Below are 17,579 nucleotides of genomic sequence, written 5' to 3' on the forward strand. Positions count from 1 at the left end.
AAGAGGGGAACTTTCACAGGAAGGAGGCTCCAGGTGGAATGGGGGCTTTGAATGTGAAGGGGAGACTCTGATTTAAAGGGAGACCTCCAAGGTGTTTTGTTTTTGCATGGGGGCCCTTCTTACAATCCATACCAGATCCCTATCTAGGATAAAGGTCTTGTATAGATTTTGGTGGGAACCACAAGCCATTTTTTACATTTTCTACATTAAAGTCTGGGGTGCCTCAATATTTTGCACAGTTTTAAAGGGTGCCAAGGCTAAAAAAAAGGTTAATGAACACTGCCCTACATAGGTATTGATACAGAAGGCCTATAGGAGACTGTACAACCAGACTGCAACATGTTTGATCAGCTTAGGGTATATCTTACATTAACCAGAAAAGGTTGATTTTGCCTAGATTACTTAGGAGAATTATGAGGCAAGTGATTTTCACTCACCTCATAGTTCTAGCCGACCTGCGACAATGAAACTGTCACAGGTCGGCTCAGTAGATCGGGAAGTGAGCGAACACATACCGGTGCTCGCTCACTTCTCGATCATGTCACTGCAGAGAGCCGTGACAGGGGAGTGACTGGATTCTCCCCTCCCCTGTCCGATTCTCCAGCGCTGACTGGCAGAAAGGACGGAGGAGGGGGCGGGTACAGCTGGCTCTGCCTCTAGATAGGCAGAGCCAGCTATCACTCACGCAGCTGGGTGGATCCAGACATAATTGTCGGGATCCGTTTCAGCTGCGGCGCCTCAGTATAACGCGAGCTGTAGCTTGCGGTATACTGAGCTTTGGGTGACGGGAGGACGCTAGTTTGTGTCCTCCCGTTACCCTTAGTAGAACTATGGGGAAAAGCCCTAACCCCACAGTTCTCCTTTAACTGTCATGCAGTGATTCAGTGTGGCTGCAAGATTTCACTTATAAATGAAACAAGATTATAGTCCCCCACCCCTCCCAAGAACAAATTATTTATCTAAATGTTTTTGTTTTTTTACCTCTCTTGATATTTCCAAGTGCCTCTCTGCGAAGTTCACAGCTTGGTCATGATTACCCAAGGCAGTGTATGCATTCCCCAGGCTCCAACAAGCCCGGCCTTCTCCCACTCTGCAAAACAAGTATACAATATTATCGGCAACAACTTGGAAGGAATCTGCAACAATTATTAATTCTACATTTCATAAACCTTTCTGTCTATACTAAAAAGGTTCATCATTTTAAAGAGAAAAACTGCATAAAATATCAGGAGCATTCAGGTGTTAAAGTTCACCCCAAAATTATAATTATGGGTAGGTTTAACTCAATGGTCTTCTTTTTTCAACCTGACTAACTATGTAACTATACTAGTGATTTGAATCATCCACTGGTTTCCGATGACCCAAAATTAATTAGCATTCAACATTCTGACCTTAGGGCCATATCCATTAATGTGTCTAAAATAAGAAAAAAGTGTTGCCATATAACCATTCTAATTCCAACTGTCATTGTCCTAATGCAGGCTTTCCTAAAGTAGGCTTTTAAAGATAAAAAATAGCATTTGGTTGCTATGGAGCAGTAAAAACAGTGTCCACTTGACATACTCCTAAGAGCTCACGTCGATGAGCTTTGTTTTCCTGCATTAGATGCGCGTTTAGAATGCACCTTCAATGTAGGTCAGTAAAATGTCATTGACTTAAACGGAGCCGTGTACATGGTTGTTCAGAGGCTGTGTTTGAAAGGAAAAGCAGGTCAAACGCAATAGCTTTTGACAAGAAAAGGCGTTTATCATTCAAACTCTGCTGCACACGGTCGAGTTAAAAATGCAGAGTTTAATTAGAATGCTTGTCCGCGCCAACCCTAAGGCGGCTTGGTTTTGCTCCTCCTAGTCTTAATTATCCTGCAGATCCCTTCTAAACAAATAAAAATGCCACTCACAATAACGAGACAAGAAATAAAAAGTAAATGGATGAATAACCCTACCAATACCAGAAGGCACTGAAAAAGAACCTTCCCACAGCTACTTTATTTAAAGTGTTCGTTAACCCGTTGTGTGTCAAAAAAAATAATTCAGCATAGCTTAAGCAAATAAACCACATTAATAAACAAAAGCATCCATCACAAATAATTTTTTTTTTTAACTGTAGTTGGTGACATGGCCGCTAAACCCCAAAAGGTTGGGAGGAGACCTCAAATAACAAAGCAAGCTAAGCACGGTGGAAGAAGGACATGTCAGCCTGTGATGTCACAGACTTACTACAGGACTACATGCATGGCGTCCTGTATGACCCTTTCGAAGAAACAAGGACACAAACTGGCCATGCGAGTGCAGATCTGCTTGTGTGCTTAGCATGGTCAGAAACCAAGAGGCAGGAGATGGGTAGAATCACCCGGTACTTAGTGTAGCTCCAACTTTTAATAAAGGGGGGGGAAGGAACCAGTAAATGACTGTGAGGAACAAAGGAATGTAGTCAAATAGTTTTGGTTTACATTAGGGATGCCCCGATACTTTTCAGATACCAGTGCCGATACTTGGCATTTTCATGAGAACTACCAGGGTTGCAGCTGGGACCTAGCTCTGGCGCTCCACCACTGTCCTGAAAACATTAGTCGATATTGTTTTAGAAAAACTGTCACATGACACTAAACAAAAATGTATCAAAGTACTTAGACAAGTATCATTACTTGCAAAAATGGTATAAGTGCATCACTTATATATAGTCATGTCAAAATTAGAAAAGTTGGGGTTTTTGGGCAGCCGACTGACAACTTAACAAACCAAACATCTTGTTGAAAAAATATATTGATTTTATTTAATTAAAAAGTAATTGGAATGAATAAAAAATTTTTTGAACCCCCTCTCCGATCACGTTTCCCCCTGCCCTATGCTTTTACTCCTTACTGTCTGAGCCGGGTAGAACAACCGGGACGCACACAGACTTTAAGGTGTATAGACAACTTCTCTCTTCATCTCCTGAAGAAGCGCTATCTAGCGCGAAACGTCGAGAAAATCAAGCTCCTCCATCACTCCTTTTTATACTGATCATGTATTGTGTTCATGAATTATCACATCATGTTTTCTAATTATCTAATTATGTTCTATTATACAAAATCTTTAAATGTTATCTCTTTTTGAATGAACTATAAATCAGTGTGGAGGAAGCCTATAGGAGAATCATGTTGTCAAAAATTTTTTTATTCATTCCAATTACTTTTTAATTAAATAAAATCAATATATTTTTTCAACAAGATGTTTGGTTTGTTAAGTTGTCAGTCGGCTGCCCAAAAACCCCAACTTTTCTAATTTTGACATACCAATTCCAGGGGTGTGGCATCCTATGCTTTGATTCAGGTCATTCTATGCTAAATCTATATATATTCATAAAAACAAAATCATACAATAAAACAGAGCTGTACAGATCCCAGGAACTCCGTGTGCTCCTTATAAATGACAGCTGCCTCCTAACTTTTTAATTTCTGTCTAGTCTAGGAGCTTGAAAAGTATCGGTACTTGTACCTGTACCGAGTACGATACTTGGTATCGGTGCATCCCTAGTTTACATTACTAGATTGTAAGCTCTCATGAGCAGGGCCCTCCTAACCCTATTGTACTGAAATTGTATTGCAACTGTACTGTCTCCCCCATTTTGTAAAACACTGCATACACTGTTTGGGGCCATATAAATCCTGTATAATAATAAAAATAATAATAATACATACACTTTAGTACAAAATGTACTTAATTTATCCAATCCATTGGTTTACATGCTCATGTGCACTATATTACATAACAAAAAACAAAACCATGCACCGCCTCCTGAGATCTGCACTTCAATAGCTTATTTAAATTGGAAAGGTGACACTAGGGGTCTTTTTGGACCCCTAGTGTCCCCTGAAAGAGGACCTGTCATCACCAATATGTTATCACATGTAGGGCTTGTAAGCCCCCCTATGTTATAGCAATTAAAGTTAAAAAAAAAGTAAAAAAAAAAAATTAAATAAAATAAATGTAAAAATAATATGAAAAATAATGAGAGAGCAATACTTACACGCATCTCTAAACTGATGACCTGTAGGGGCATTTAAAGCGTTGTGTATGGCCTTTTTGGGTAACTGAATTTTGTCACCATTTCACTGATGCACACAATTATTAATCCGGGCATGTTGGGTATCTATTGACTCGTCGTTACCTCATCTTTTTTATTTTTAAAATGGGTATTATATTGTGTTTTGGGTCACTAAATTTAACTTAAGTGCATTTGTCACTAGATTTTTGGGTTTAATAAAGCCAATATCGTGCAACATAAAAATTTGCAACTGCCCGAACGGCGAAACTTGACAATACTATGCATAAATTTGAAAAAGCATGATCACCCTGGTCTGAGAAATATTCGCCCTCTGACACCAACCGGCACGTCCTCATTTTGTGAAGGAACTTTTTGATAATGTGTCCTCAGATGTTACTTCCTCCACTACATGCAGCCTGACTCTTCTTTTTTTCTCTCGTATTCCTTTCTTTTCTTTGCCACTTTTCTTTTTCCTCTCCCCTCCCAATGTACCTCTTCATAACTAATCTCAGGACACACTGCTGCTGGCACTCTGTCAGGTTTACCTTTGCCTCATTCACGTCATGTCTCCGTATCCAACCCAGCTCTGGGTTTTTTTTTGTATGCATTTTTTCATTTTATATGGAGATTCAACATCTGATCTCACCCACTGTGTCTAAGAGAGTCGATAAGTACGATAATCTTTTATGCCTCATCTCAAATTAATTTTTTGTGTTATTGTCCTGTACAATTGTCATGAACGACACTGTACTGTTTCTTTGTACATTGGTATTGTATGTGCAATTTTACCATTTGTAAAATTGCAACTGCCACGGGTTTATTTTACAGGGTGTTGGCTTTCAGAAAATATATAATGTTTGGGGATTTGAAGTAATTTTCAGGCCTAAAATGTGGATTATGACATGTGTGCAAAAAAACAAAAAAAGGTCTTGGCAGCCTTATGGGGTTAAATTAAAGATCTTGTGAATCTGATCTGTATTATTAGGGGTCCAAGATTGAATTTAATGCTTGAATTCATTTAAATAACTTTCCTGTTAACTAGGGTGTGCCACACTTTACCTAGACATTAGGCTGTTAAAAAAAGGGCAATTGTCACGAAGCCATCTAAATGCAAACCACCATCCTGGAACTTGCTTTAGAAAAATGCTCTACCCCATAAAAATCTCCAGAACTGATTGATCAATTATAGAGATCTATATTGGACAGACAGACAGATAGTTACTTGTGCCTACTGAACATGACATAAATTGTATTTCTTGTAAATCTAAATGAACTAAAGAAGAACTCTGGGCAGATATAATCTAAACTTAGTAACTGCAAGGGTCAAGTGCTCGTTTTGAGCTAGGGATGAAAATAACAAAGATATACTCGCTCGAATCTCTGACCTGGCTGGATGCCAGTCCGGTACCTGCAGCCTCTCTTTCTCCACTCCAGCGATGGAATGTTCCTCAGCGTCCTCACGTTCTATGCACTGTATTGGACATGATGACTTACAGGAGCTTAGACCTCCGGAGTGGAGGAGAGTGAGGCTCTACAGGAACCAGTCTAGAAGCCAGACAGGGTTTCAAGATTCAGGTGAGTAGATCTTTTTCTTTTCATCCCTAGACTAAAACGAGCACTTAACCCTTGCAGTGCATGGGTAGCCACACTGCAAGAGTTAAGAGTATCTTTAGATAATTACTTAGTGAACGCTATCACCTTGCACAACCACCCAAAGATAACCACTCCTTCAATAAACCCTTTACAAACATCCTCCTGCTGTCTAGGCTTTTTCTTTTATTTGTCCCACTCCCTAACACAGGTGACAGAGTTAGACAAACATGTCAACACATGCAGTGTAAATATACCTTTTACTGCAACTACAAGAGACAAAAACTAATAGATTCTTCTGAAGATGGCTTGTTACATGTGGAGACACCCACACATAGCTGCTTCCCGGAGCTTATTGTGAATCCCTCTGACCAAGGCAACAACTGACTGAATTTATTTGCTGAGGAGAAAGACTGTCACATGATGATGACGAGCAATTTTAAATGCTCACCTGTCACTGAGTTCCTTTGCAATGACCAGATGTTTCAGATGATAATCAATAGCCTTCTCGTAGTCTTGAAGTAGGGTGTATGTGTTGCCCAGGCTGTAACAGCTCTGTGCTTCCACAGCCCTGTCCTTCAGTTGACGGGCCAGCTGCAATGTGCGCCTGCAGAAACACAATGCGGACTCATGAGATCACCTCAGCTCAGAAAAACTGCATCAACTTATTACTGCTCTGCCAACACAAAACTGTGATTTACCTACATGTTTTATATAGCCATAAAGCCATCACTTTACTTCAAAAGGAAAATCAATGACTCTAGCCTATAGTATCCAAGATCTATTTGACAGTACAGTACGTTCACGAGCAGAGAATGACACATGGAAAATGTAGCAGTTAAATTAAAGAGCTGTGGTTACAAATGACAAACATATTTACAAAACAGGAGATAAAAGACAAGTCAACCAGTAGGCAGAGGTCATCTGAACAGTATTGTCTTTTTATCCATCAACCCGTCGTAATGGATGATGTTTATATAAAGAAAAAAGAAGGGGGGAATGAGAGGTACATACGTAAAAAATGTATGACTCACTTGTAGTACTCTGCTGCCATTTCAAATTCACCGAGGAAGATAAAAGCATTTCCAAGATTGCTGTAAGCTCTTCTTTCAGCTGACCTGTCACCAAATTCCCTGGCAATAAGAAGTCGCTGTAAGGGAAAAAGATTATTACTCCACGCACAATCATATCTCAAAACTGTATGTTAGTAAACAGTCACAAACACCAATAATGAAAACATTCATCACAAAAACTCTAATGGGCGTGTTTGCAAGGCTAGCAAAGACCATGAAGATGGATTATATAGCTGCTAAGAGGTGTGTAAACCTTCCGAAAGAAATGTACTGTACCTGCTCATGGGACATGACTGCTCTTCGGAAATTTCCTAGTAGATAGTGTGTGTTCCCAAGATTACCATATGCACGCCCTTGGGCTGCCCGGTCTCCCAATTCCGTTACAATTAATAAATTAGCTCTGTTTATGAAGAGGAAAAAACAAACTTTTTTTGCCAGCACAAATGCAACTGCTATACAAATGAATAAAATGCATCAATGACTTCTGGAGCTATATGCAGTCGTAACCAAATATAAAAACATCTACAAATACATTCATTGAGTATTTCAAGTCATACACATTTATTGCAGAGCTGACATTTTATTTATCAATGTTTAGGACAATTAATAACTGAAATGCCAACAAACACATACTAGTTGACTCATAGAACATCCCTAATTACATAACCAACATTAAGGTACATCATTATATTTGTGTGACTATTATGCCAAGCAGGAGAGTGTGAGAGAAAAAAACCCGCATTTCAAATGGGCATTTGAATCTGAATTCCAGCCAGCCAAAAAATCAGAGGCACAGTTCCTCTTCCATATGGTGATCATGAAACTTTCCTAAAGTGACACTAAGCTCAGTTGTTAAACCTTAAAAATGCATTTAAGCACCTTAACTATTAACAAAAATGTATCTTATTTGTGTATCACTCGGCTGTAGATCCTCAAATCATCTCTGAGTTGGTGCTGGCACTGTCCTTCCTTCTGGAGGGTGGCTACTTTTGCTCCCTATGGTCCAGGTATGTGTGTGTTGTCACCACTGCAAGCTCACTCCTGTGATGGATGACAATCTCAATACAAATTAGTAAACTGAACCTGAGATTGTAGTCCATCACGGGAGTGAGCTTGGAGCAGTGGTTACTTTATAACACACACACACACACGGACCATGGGGAACAAAAGTAGCCACCCTCCAGAAAGAAGGACAGTGTCAGCACCAATTCAGAGATGCTTTGCAGATCTACAGCCAAGTGATACACAAGTAAGTTACATTTTAAACGGTACTTGAATGCATCTTTAAGTTTTAACTCCTGAGTTTAGTGTCACTTTATTTAGAGAAAATCTGCATCAGAAGCTGTTTTTTTAAAAAATGTAGAATATCTCTGTGACATTATCACCTAGTTCTATAAATTCTTCTTTAACTGTAAAGAGGGTATTCAGGGCTCCCTATGCTTGTCCTGTAGGGGTGTCCTGTAGCAGGAGTGTACTTGGCTGTGCTGTGAGCGGTGATTGGGGGCACAGAGATCTCCCCTGCCATCACTCGTTCAGGATAGGAATACCAGCATGGCTTGTTCTTTATAAGTGAATTGTGATTTGCTAGCTGGTACACTACACACTTCTTACAGCTGAATAGTTATTGGAACAGAGAAGGTGAAACCTCCACTTAGCAGTGTGCAGAGGCTTTACAGGCTCTGTCTCTACAGATCAGCTGCCAGGTGTATGCAGACAGCTTTCATTTTAATAAAACCATCAGTCTCATGATTCTTACCGTGTGTTAGAATCACAATTAGGGATGTCCCAATACTAGTATTGGTATCGGGGCTGATACAGGGCATTTTAGTGAAAAAGACCCAATACTAAAGGCCGATACTGTCCCTTTAATTTTTTTAATAGGTTTGGATGCCTGAGGTGCCGTGATTGCTGGGGACCTCCGGCAGCTGTCTTTGACAGTGCGGGTACGGCCATACATTGCCTCCTCCTACCGTACTTCCCAGCACAGCACAGGGCAGCCCCACACCTGCCTGTACAGACCGGGATCCCAGCACAAGCCCGGATCCCACCCGTTCAGCCCAACACCCAGCTGCAGAGCCCTGGAGAGACCCAAATGCAGCCCTGTATAATTGCTGTTTAATCATGGATTGATGGGATCTGTAGTCCTCTATTGCTGGTTACCATTCTCCATTGCTGAACAATCATGGATTGAGTTACAGTTCTTCATAATTATAAAGAAACTGCCCTAAAATCATTAGCCTGTATTGTTTGATGAAAAAATTTCACATGTCCCTTTAATAAAAAGTATCGGCAAGCACCCGAGGGAAAGTACTTGTACTTGGTCTTGAAAAAATGGTATTGGGACATCCCTAATCACAATCATTTTCCTAGCCATTCTTGCACTACTGAAGCCTCTGTCAGTACCTGTCCTGCCCCACTGAAGTCTCAGCACACTCGGCTATTACAGTTTTCAGGGGCTACAATGCAATTGGACCAAGCAGGAGCAATCTGCACTCTCAGCCATGTGTGTGGGGCAATTAAGTAGAGGGCAAAGCAAGGTGACTGCCAATCAGTCTACCAGGATGGGGACAGGCAGAAAACATTCTGCCCATTGCTTTGGCTGTGACCTCCTAGTTTAGGCAGCGATGACCTCATACTGCCTGCATAGAACGTCTAAAAAGGTAGTGATGCAACTGGTCTGCCACACATAGGCAGCCTGCTGAGGTGACTGGTCGCCATAAGAGGATGTGCCACGCTGCAGCAATTTCCAGGCCTGCTTTATTCACTGATTACAAGCATAAACAACACCTACAGCAGAAACAGGCTCCAGTTAAGGATAATTTATACAGTTACACTGAAACACATTCATTTACATGCCCCATTTTTAGATTAAGGGATGATATACATGCAGCTACATTTATTTATATGCCCGGAGTTCAGCTTTAGCGGTTTGCATGGAGTTCAGATTCTGGGTAAGTGAAAGCCATGTGAGCGCCCTAGTCCACCTCCTGTGTGACGGTGTACATATGAGAAAGATGTTGCTCAGAATTATTGCACACAAACCAATTTATGAAAAGGGTCCACAACAATAGATTCATTTTTCATCAATTTTTTTTTTTATTACAACTAAAGACTCCTGTAAAAGTGTAAACAAATACAAAATCAAGTTACTATTTGATGCACAAGCTTAATAAAAGTAAACAAATAAATTCCTTTACCTTGCCTGATTGAGACAAATCCTCCTCCCTCTTATGCTTCCCCTCCCAGACACTGCAGCTCACAATGGGAGGTGTTGCCAGATGCTGATTGACAAGCTACAGGATTGTGAATCAGTGACAAAGCTGATAGCCATGACTCCTGCATTTATTTTTTTACTCCGTTGTGATGCAAACACAGACAGCCTACATGAGAGTAGCAACTCTGCTCTGAATTCAGGAGCAGTGCAGAGTCTCGCCACATCATCACAGGAAACTTCATTAGGTTGACTGCACTGGCGGGTTCAACAGGTTATTTTTTTTGCGGGACTTTGCAGGGGAAATAAGAGAAAACTGGAAGTGCACTTATAATTCATCTCTGCAGAACACTTTTCTTTTTTAATGGGATGCCATAGGCCTACTTTATTACTATCCTTTTTGTTTTTTTGGGGGGGGGGGGGGCCAGTGTCCTCAAAAACTCAAAGCATGTCACTACTACTTACTCATAATAATCCACAGCCTTCTGTAGAGCTATTTTCACCTCCTCTGGAAACTCTCCAGGATCACGTGTCCCAATGCATGCCAAGCTCTTTCCCTTTGAGTGGTACACATTTCCCAGATTGTAAAGTGCTCTGGCCTCCCCAACCTGTTTTGTAAGTAATAAAACACAATTAACATCTCATTAATCTAGCCAGGACAGATCAGCTGTAAATTAATGGATTTGGGTATTCTGAGTGCGTCTGATAGCAGAGGAAGCAATGGCAAGCCTGCTATTGGCTATTTCAAACTACAATAGCCAATAGCAGGCCAGCTATTGCATCAGCACACTGCCAATCAGCAGAGGAGCGGACCTGAAGGATAACTTTCAAAATTAGTAAACTAAACGTGAGATTGTAGTCCATCACAGCAAGCTTGGAGTGGTGGCTACTTTACAACACACACAGGGACCATGGGGAACAAAAGTAGCCACCCTCCAGAAGGAAGGACAGTGTCAGCACCAATTCAGAGATGATTTGAGGATCTACAGCCGGATGATACACAAATAAGATGCCTTTTTGTTAATACTTAAGATACATGAATGCATTTTTAAGATTTAATTCGGAATTTGGTGTCACTTTAAAAGTATATCAAGCAGTATTAAAGAAATAGCTTCGCGCTCAACACTCCTCCACAGCTGCAAGCACTAAATCTGGATACCAGATGGAAGCGATTAAATCATATACAAAACGTGCCACGCTGTAATCCCTATTAAGTGTAGAATATGTGTGTGTTCACAATCTGTGTATTATATACTAAAGTGACTGTGCAATAAACCCCTGATGAAGTCGCGCCTTTGACCCAACGTACGCAGGGTGGAGCTGTCGACGAATGTTCACAGAGGATTGAGAAGTGTATATCCGATTTTGATGCAATTTGTTTCATATCTATATGCGAGTAGGAATTTGTTTGCATAAAGCGTTTTTATATACATTGATTTGCACTATGGAGCATTCTTATATTTATGACATGTACCCAGGAGTTTTCCCCCGTGTGCAGAAGAGTGGCTACGTTCTCTTGCTCGAGTTTTAAAAGAGGGGACAAGTGTGGTTTGGGTCTAGGAGTCAGGTGAGCAGTATTCCTAAGAATACGGTGGTGGAGATATGCGTTATTGGTCACATCGGTGAAATTTGCACAATATTATATTGAAGATTATTGATTGACCGTTTGAAAAAAAAAAAAAAAAAAAAAAAGGAAGAAAAAACTATTGCTTAAGAAAAATAACTGAACTGTATACAGTGAGGAAAATAATTATTTGATCCCCTGCAGATTTTGTAAGTTTGCCCACTTACAAGGAAATGAAAGGTCTATAATTTTTATCATAGGTGTATTTTAAATGATGGAGACAGAATAACATCCAAAAATCCAGAAAAAACACATGATACAAATGTTATAAATTGAGTTGCAGTTCAGTGAGCAAAATAAGTATTTGATCCCCAAGCAAAACATGACTTAGTACATGGAGGAGAAACCCTTGTTGGCAAGCACAGAGGTAAGACGTTTCTTGTATTTGGTTACCAGGTTTGCACACATCTCAGGAGGGATTTTGGTCCATTCTTTACAGATCTTCTCTAAATCCTTAAGGTTTCTTGGCTGTTGCTTGGGAACTCGAAGTTTCAGCTCCCTCCATAAATTCTCTATGGGATTAAGGTCTGGAGACTGGCTAGGCCATTCCATGACCTTTAATGCGCTTCTTCTTGAGCCACTGCTTTGTTGCCTTGGTGGTATGTTTTGGGTCATTGTCATGCTGAAAGACCCATCCACGACCCATCTTCAGTGTTCTGGCTGAGGGAAGGAGGTTCTCATCCAATATCATACACTCAGCAGGGATTAAAGCGTGGCATGTTTTGTATAGGATTCATATCTTATCCTGGTGGTTTATTGTAGTGCCAAGATGAAAAAAAAAACGCAAACCCCAATAGGGCTAAATAAGACAAATTACAGCTAGCACCTTTTAAAAAGTCTCTATATTTTTATTACTACACTAAAATGCGGTAACTTCACTTAGATTAAGATTTCTACACAAAAACAATCATCTAGTGGCTAGCTAGCATTGGTTTCTTAAAGCTACAGTTAAAGTACAGTTTTTTCAGGATACAACACCAGGGACATAACTTACCTCCAATGCAGTATGTAATAGTGTATGTTTTGTAAGTACGTATTATTTTCACATGCATTTTTAAATGGGTAGGGAGGGTGGATTACATAGATGACCCGTGTCTATTCGCAAGAAACCTTCTGTGTAATTAAAACTAGAAGTTTGTGAATGGGCAAAAGGGGCGGAGGGGGCACAAGTGGCACGATCCTTTAACAGTTACAGATTGCCTCTTTCATTTTCCATCTGAAATATCACAGAGTTCGACAACTCACCTATCACAATGGGAACACTACTGTATCCTGGCTGTCAAAAAGAATATTCTCATACACTGGTTATCCCAACACACTCCCACTTTGTTGGAAATAAAGGGCACTCTACATCAGCTCATGTTAATCCATAAACTAGACACTAAGCATAATTTAGACCGCACGGATAAGTTTTTCCACACTTGGTCACACTTCCCGACATCTGAATATACACAAAATCAACTCAAGGATGTTATGTCTCTCTTTAAAAATTCCAAATGGTACCTCCTAGCCAAATCTGAAGGCTCTCTGGGTAAACTTGATGTGCTGTGATCTCACTGCACTTAGGCCCTAGTACCTCACAATTAAATCCTGCGTTCAGGTAATGATGAATAATTCTTCATATTGCCACCATCATATCTTTGCTGACCTGCAGCCCTTTCCGCACCCACATATCCTTCACAGTTTCGCACCCACCATTACCTGAATCTGATCCGTCTCATACACCACTCATGTCAACCACCTGAGGACACACTATTGCAAGTGTAAGTTGTTACCAGTAAGACAAATACTCTGGTATTTGGACTGAGATGTCACTTTACACAATTTCGGTATGTAATAGCTTAGGTCGAAGACATGAGCCTTGAATGCTTACATGCTTTGCCATTTCGTTATGTTGTTATAGCGCTGTATACCGTATATACTCGAGTATAAGCCGTCCCAAATATAAGCAGAGGTACCTAATTTTACCACAAAAAACTGGGAAAAAGTATTGACTCGAATATAAGCCGAGGGTGGGAAATGAGGCAGCTACTGGTAAATGTACAAAATGAAGATAGATACCAATAAAATTACATGAATATTTATTTAAAAGAAAAACAATAACCTAGCTCTGTAAGTGGAAAAGGGGGTACAGGGCTACATATCATGTACTACGGATCATTTAACCCATTCATATTAGCAGAGGATAATTGTAAATCTATTGTTCAGTGCAATTCTATGTATTATAAAGATTTCAAATAAAAATCTACTTGCTGAAAAAAAAAAACAGTTACAGATGAGGCAGTTAACCCATAAAGAGCCAGAATCTGCTGTGAGAAGGATACGGCATCACTGAAGGGAGGATTTTTACAATAACCAGCAGACAGTAGGGTACACTGCACTGTAGGAGTGGTTTGTCCCTAGTGCTGTATGCAAAAAAAAATTACTAAATTACTACTATTACTATTACTAAAAATAACTAAAACTTCAGCTTTAGGTTGAGGTTGAGATGCAGTTAGATTGTTACGTCAAGGCCATGAAAAATATAAATGTAACCATTTTGTATGCTTATGAAGCTTAATATACCGTTGACATTGCATAGAATTTTCTAAAAATACACCCACAATGCATCGATGTCCCCATTTTTTCAAAGATTTTATACTTCTCTTCTAACAGCTCCAGATATTGCTAAACAAGCTGGTTTGTATCTGAGAATGCACGTAGAGGCACTGTAAGCTGATCTACATCATAAATAGAAAATGAGGGTTCTCACCAGAAGGATGCGCCTAAACAAGCATGACATTTGAGATAACCCAGCCACAAATTCAGCAGGAAGGAACGGACTATGCTATAGCAAATTCTCACACATTATTTCATATACCTTATCAAACAGCTCTTGAGAAATGTCCAAGTGCCTCTCGCAGCATAAGATTGCTTCGTCAAAGTTACCCAAGACTTTCAAAGTATTTCCAAGGTTTCCACTGGCTTTGGCTTCCCCGAGTCTGTCACCAATAGTTCTGCAAGATCAACACAAAACTAATGTATCAATTATTCAATTCATAGAACACCCTCAATGCTTTATGAGTAGACGCTGTTCAAGCAACAGAATCATTTTACAGCTTCTGCAATTATTGTGTTTGTAAGTACAGCTAACACTTTAAAAAGGTTAAATGGCTCCTAAACAAAAATTACAAGCTGGTTCATGAACAAACCTTTAATGACATGCATAGCTTAATACGTATGTTTGCAAAAGAATATCAGAAGCCAATGTATTTATTATAAAGCAGTTCTAGTAGGGAGTGGCCATTTGAAATACCTATGGAACTTTCTATGTGTCAATTCTGTCGAAAATCACAGCCTACTGCTAGCTTTGGGCAAAATTGGCAGTTTGCAGAGCATCTAGCTGCATGGAAAACATACAAATATATGAAATATCACAGTTTCCTCATAGGCACTCTTTCATAGGGCTGAAACAGCCTATTGAGGCAGGTAAACCTCCAGGTATGAGGCATACCTCAACACTCTCCCTGGTCTTCCACAATTTAGTACTGGGTACCACAGTGACCCATCTCCACGGCCAAGCAATGCTACTAGGACCTTCAAATGCCTGCTGCGGAGCTTATTGTTCAACCGATTCAGTAGAGGGCTGCTTTAAAGTGGACCTTTTATTAGAAAAAGAAGGTATGCTTAGATGACAGCCCCTCACCACTTGTTTAAAAAAGGCAATTAATGAGTTGGCAAAAATACAGAGTTTTGAGAAAGAAATAATGCTTTCCTCAGTGTCTCACTCCTTCATATGGGGAGAGCTGGGTGTTGAAATCCTGCGAGAATGCGCTCCTGCACTGTGCTAGAGTACATCCTTACAGGATTTCGAACACATAGCTCTCCCAGCATGCAGCAGTGAGGCACAGTGATGTCACTTCCGGAAGCCTTGGAAGCCATGCTCCATAGATTTTTATTTTTATTTTGGCAAAGCTATAGTTTTAGAAATGGTTTATATACCTTTTCTTATACAGGTGCATGACTGTCATCTATGCGAACATTCCATTTTTATGGAAGGTCCATTTAAGATCACTTTGTGTCTCTGCTCACCAACCAGGGGGACCTGAATGAGATAAATACATAAACAGTATGTATTCTTCCATAGAAAGAGGTGTTTATCTGTAGCTGTTATTTTTTGCGCACACTGTGCTTAGCGAAAATAGTCTTTAAATGGGCCATTCACATCTAGTTTTTTTTACTGTGATGAACTGGGTTTTACTGTGCACACAGGAGACGTGGGCAGATCTTGGAGAGCGGTGTCTGCCCAGCTGGCCGAGGGACTGGTACGTTAATGACTGCTGCTAAGGATCTATGTGAGGGGAATCAAGTGTCTGCAGGGTGGCGGTCGTGTCACTATACTGTCAGATCTGTTTGGCCAGCCTCAATGCCGATTGGCTGGGTGAGCCGGCTTCCCGGCTAATCAGCATCGAGCCGGCCAAACAGAATGGAGTCGGCTTCCCGGGCAATCAAGAAGCTGGGCGATGGGTAATGTCATTCCGCCTGGCTTCCTGAATGCCTGGGAAGCCGGCTCTATGCTACTGGAAGTACCGGTATCGGCAAGTACTAAAATATAAATATATATTATCGGTGCATCCCTAATTTCCATGTGTAGCAAACATGAATACAATCATTGTTCATATACAGGTTGGTATTTAAGCTTCATCATGTACACCAAAAAAACCCACAGATACCCAATAGTAAATCCTAGAAAGCAGGCTATGCATTCCTAGTGACAATTACCCAACCTCTAATCTCCCCACAATCTTTACAAGTCTCACTCTTTTCCTTTTGCAATTACCTTGCTAGTGTTAGATCATGATGGTGGTATTCCAATGCTTTGTTGTACTCATGCAGGTAGAAATATGCATTCCCCAGTTGGCTGTATATGGCACTCAAAGTTTTCAGGTCTTCTGTTCCCACCTGAACGGCCGCCTCAAAAAAGGAAACTCCAGCTCGACAATCTCCTGCCTTGCACAACCGTTCCCCTTCCAAAGCCAGTTCCAGACAGGACGCCTCCATTCTTAAAACAGAGTATTGTTTTTTTATGAGACTAAGTAAAAGAAGGCATGTTGCAGGAGAATAAATCACTATCTATAATGAGTATGTGCCATGCATTTACTAGCTTCCACAAACGAGGGGTTAAACACTGTAGTACTGGACTTGTCTATGGATTTGCATGATTAATGATGTTTCGGCTGTGAAACAGCAGAGATCTTTACTTACAAAGGTCTCATTGCATGAATTAGTAAACAGGAGCAATGCCAACCAATCAACATTTCAGAAAGTAGAACAGAGTATTTATAAAGGTCACATATACAATATAGGCAGTAAGTAGATCTCAAACAATTTTTGTCCATTCATTCCAAAAAAAAGTCTTATCATTGTCACACAATACCTTTCCATCTAAAAAAGCGCACACATTCAGGTAACTTTCTTAGACAATGTCCTTGAAATATTTTTTTCTAAAATGTGTACTAAAAAAGGGGATATTTTTAAATCATACTTCCCGCTGTCATACTGAAGAGAGCTCATCCTTACAAACAGCTTCAAGAAAACAACCTATTGTCTCTTTCAGATCAGAGGCATATAATAGATGCAGCTAACAGCAATAATAATAAAAAACAATAAAAAACAAAAGAGAGAAATATATCTGCAGCCTAAACTGGAGTCACCTCATTAAGACATATAAAGCAAGAATTACATTTAAAGAATACAAAACACTTGAAGAACAATATTAAAATCAGATGTATAAACAAACATCTACTTACATATGTAAAATAATAAAACAAAGTGCCAATTACATGTGATCCAACACTAATTATGTGTACTATTAAATATATCTGAAAAACACAGACAATACTACAAGAACACACATTGGATTTAATACCTTGGAGATTTTCTACAACCTAGACAGAATGTCATGGCAGACATTCTCAGCACAGAGGTCTAGAGATCTGCTTGGAGGGGTAAAAACAAGGAAAATGTACAAATCCTTTGGAAAAAGCCATGCCTCTTTATTCCGGGTAGTCTTCAA

General features: G+C 40.0%; 1 protein-coding gene across 2 annotated transcripts in view; it reads right to left on the reverse strand.

Moving 5' to 3' along the window:
• The window catches only part of GPSM2 (G-protein signaling modulator 2), a 50,990-nt gene that overhangs the window by 13,698 nt on the left and 19,713 nt on the right, over positions 1–17,579 (reverse strand). Inside the window, exons 1-8 of one of the 2 annotated variants that reach the window (XM_018569515.1) lie at positions 17,433–17,500; positions 16,344–16,565; positions 14,385–14,520; positions 10,366–10,508; positions 6,966–7,089; positions 6,651–6,766; positions 6,068–6,223; positions 982–1,090 (exon numbers count right to left, since the gene is read on the reverse strand). In XM_018569515.1, coding sequence (XP_018425017.1) covers positions 982–1,090; positions 6,068–6,223; positions 6,651–6,766; positions 6,966–7,089; positions 10,366–10,508; positions 14,385–14,520; positions 16,344–16,565; positions 17,433–17,476 — 1,050 coding nt within the window. In that variant the 5' untranslated portion in view covers positions 17,477–17,500. Of the gene's footprint in view, positions 1–981; positions 1,091–6,067; positions 6,224–6,650; positions 6,767–6,965; positions 7,090–10,365; positions 10,509–14,384; positions 14,521–16,343; positions 16,566–17,432; positions 17,501–17,579 lie in introns of those variants that run through there. The other variant, XM_018569516.1, reaches the window with a different exon arrangement.

This window comes from Nanorana parkeri, unplaced genomic scaffold, assembly GCF_000935625.1.
Source record: "Nanorana parkeri isolate BGI_ZX_2015 unplaced genomic scaffold, ASM93562v1 scaffold1346, whole genome shotgun sequence".
In the NCBI taxonomy this organism is placed as follows: domain Eukaryota; kingdom Metazoa; phylum Chordata; class Amphibia; order Anura; family Dicroglossidae; genus Nanorana; species Nanorana parkeri.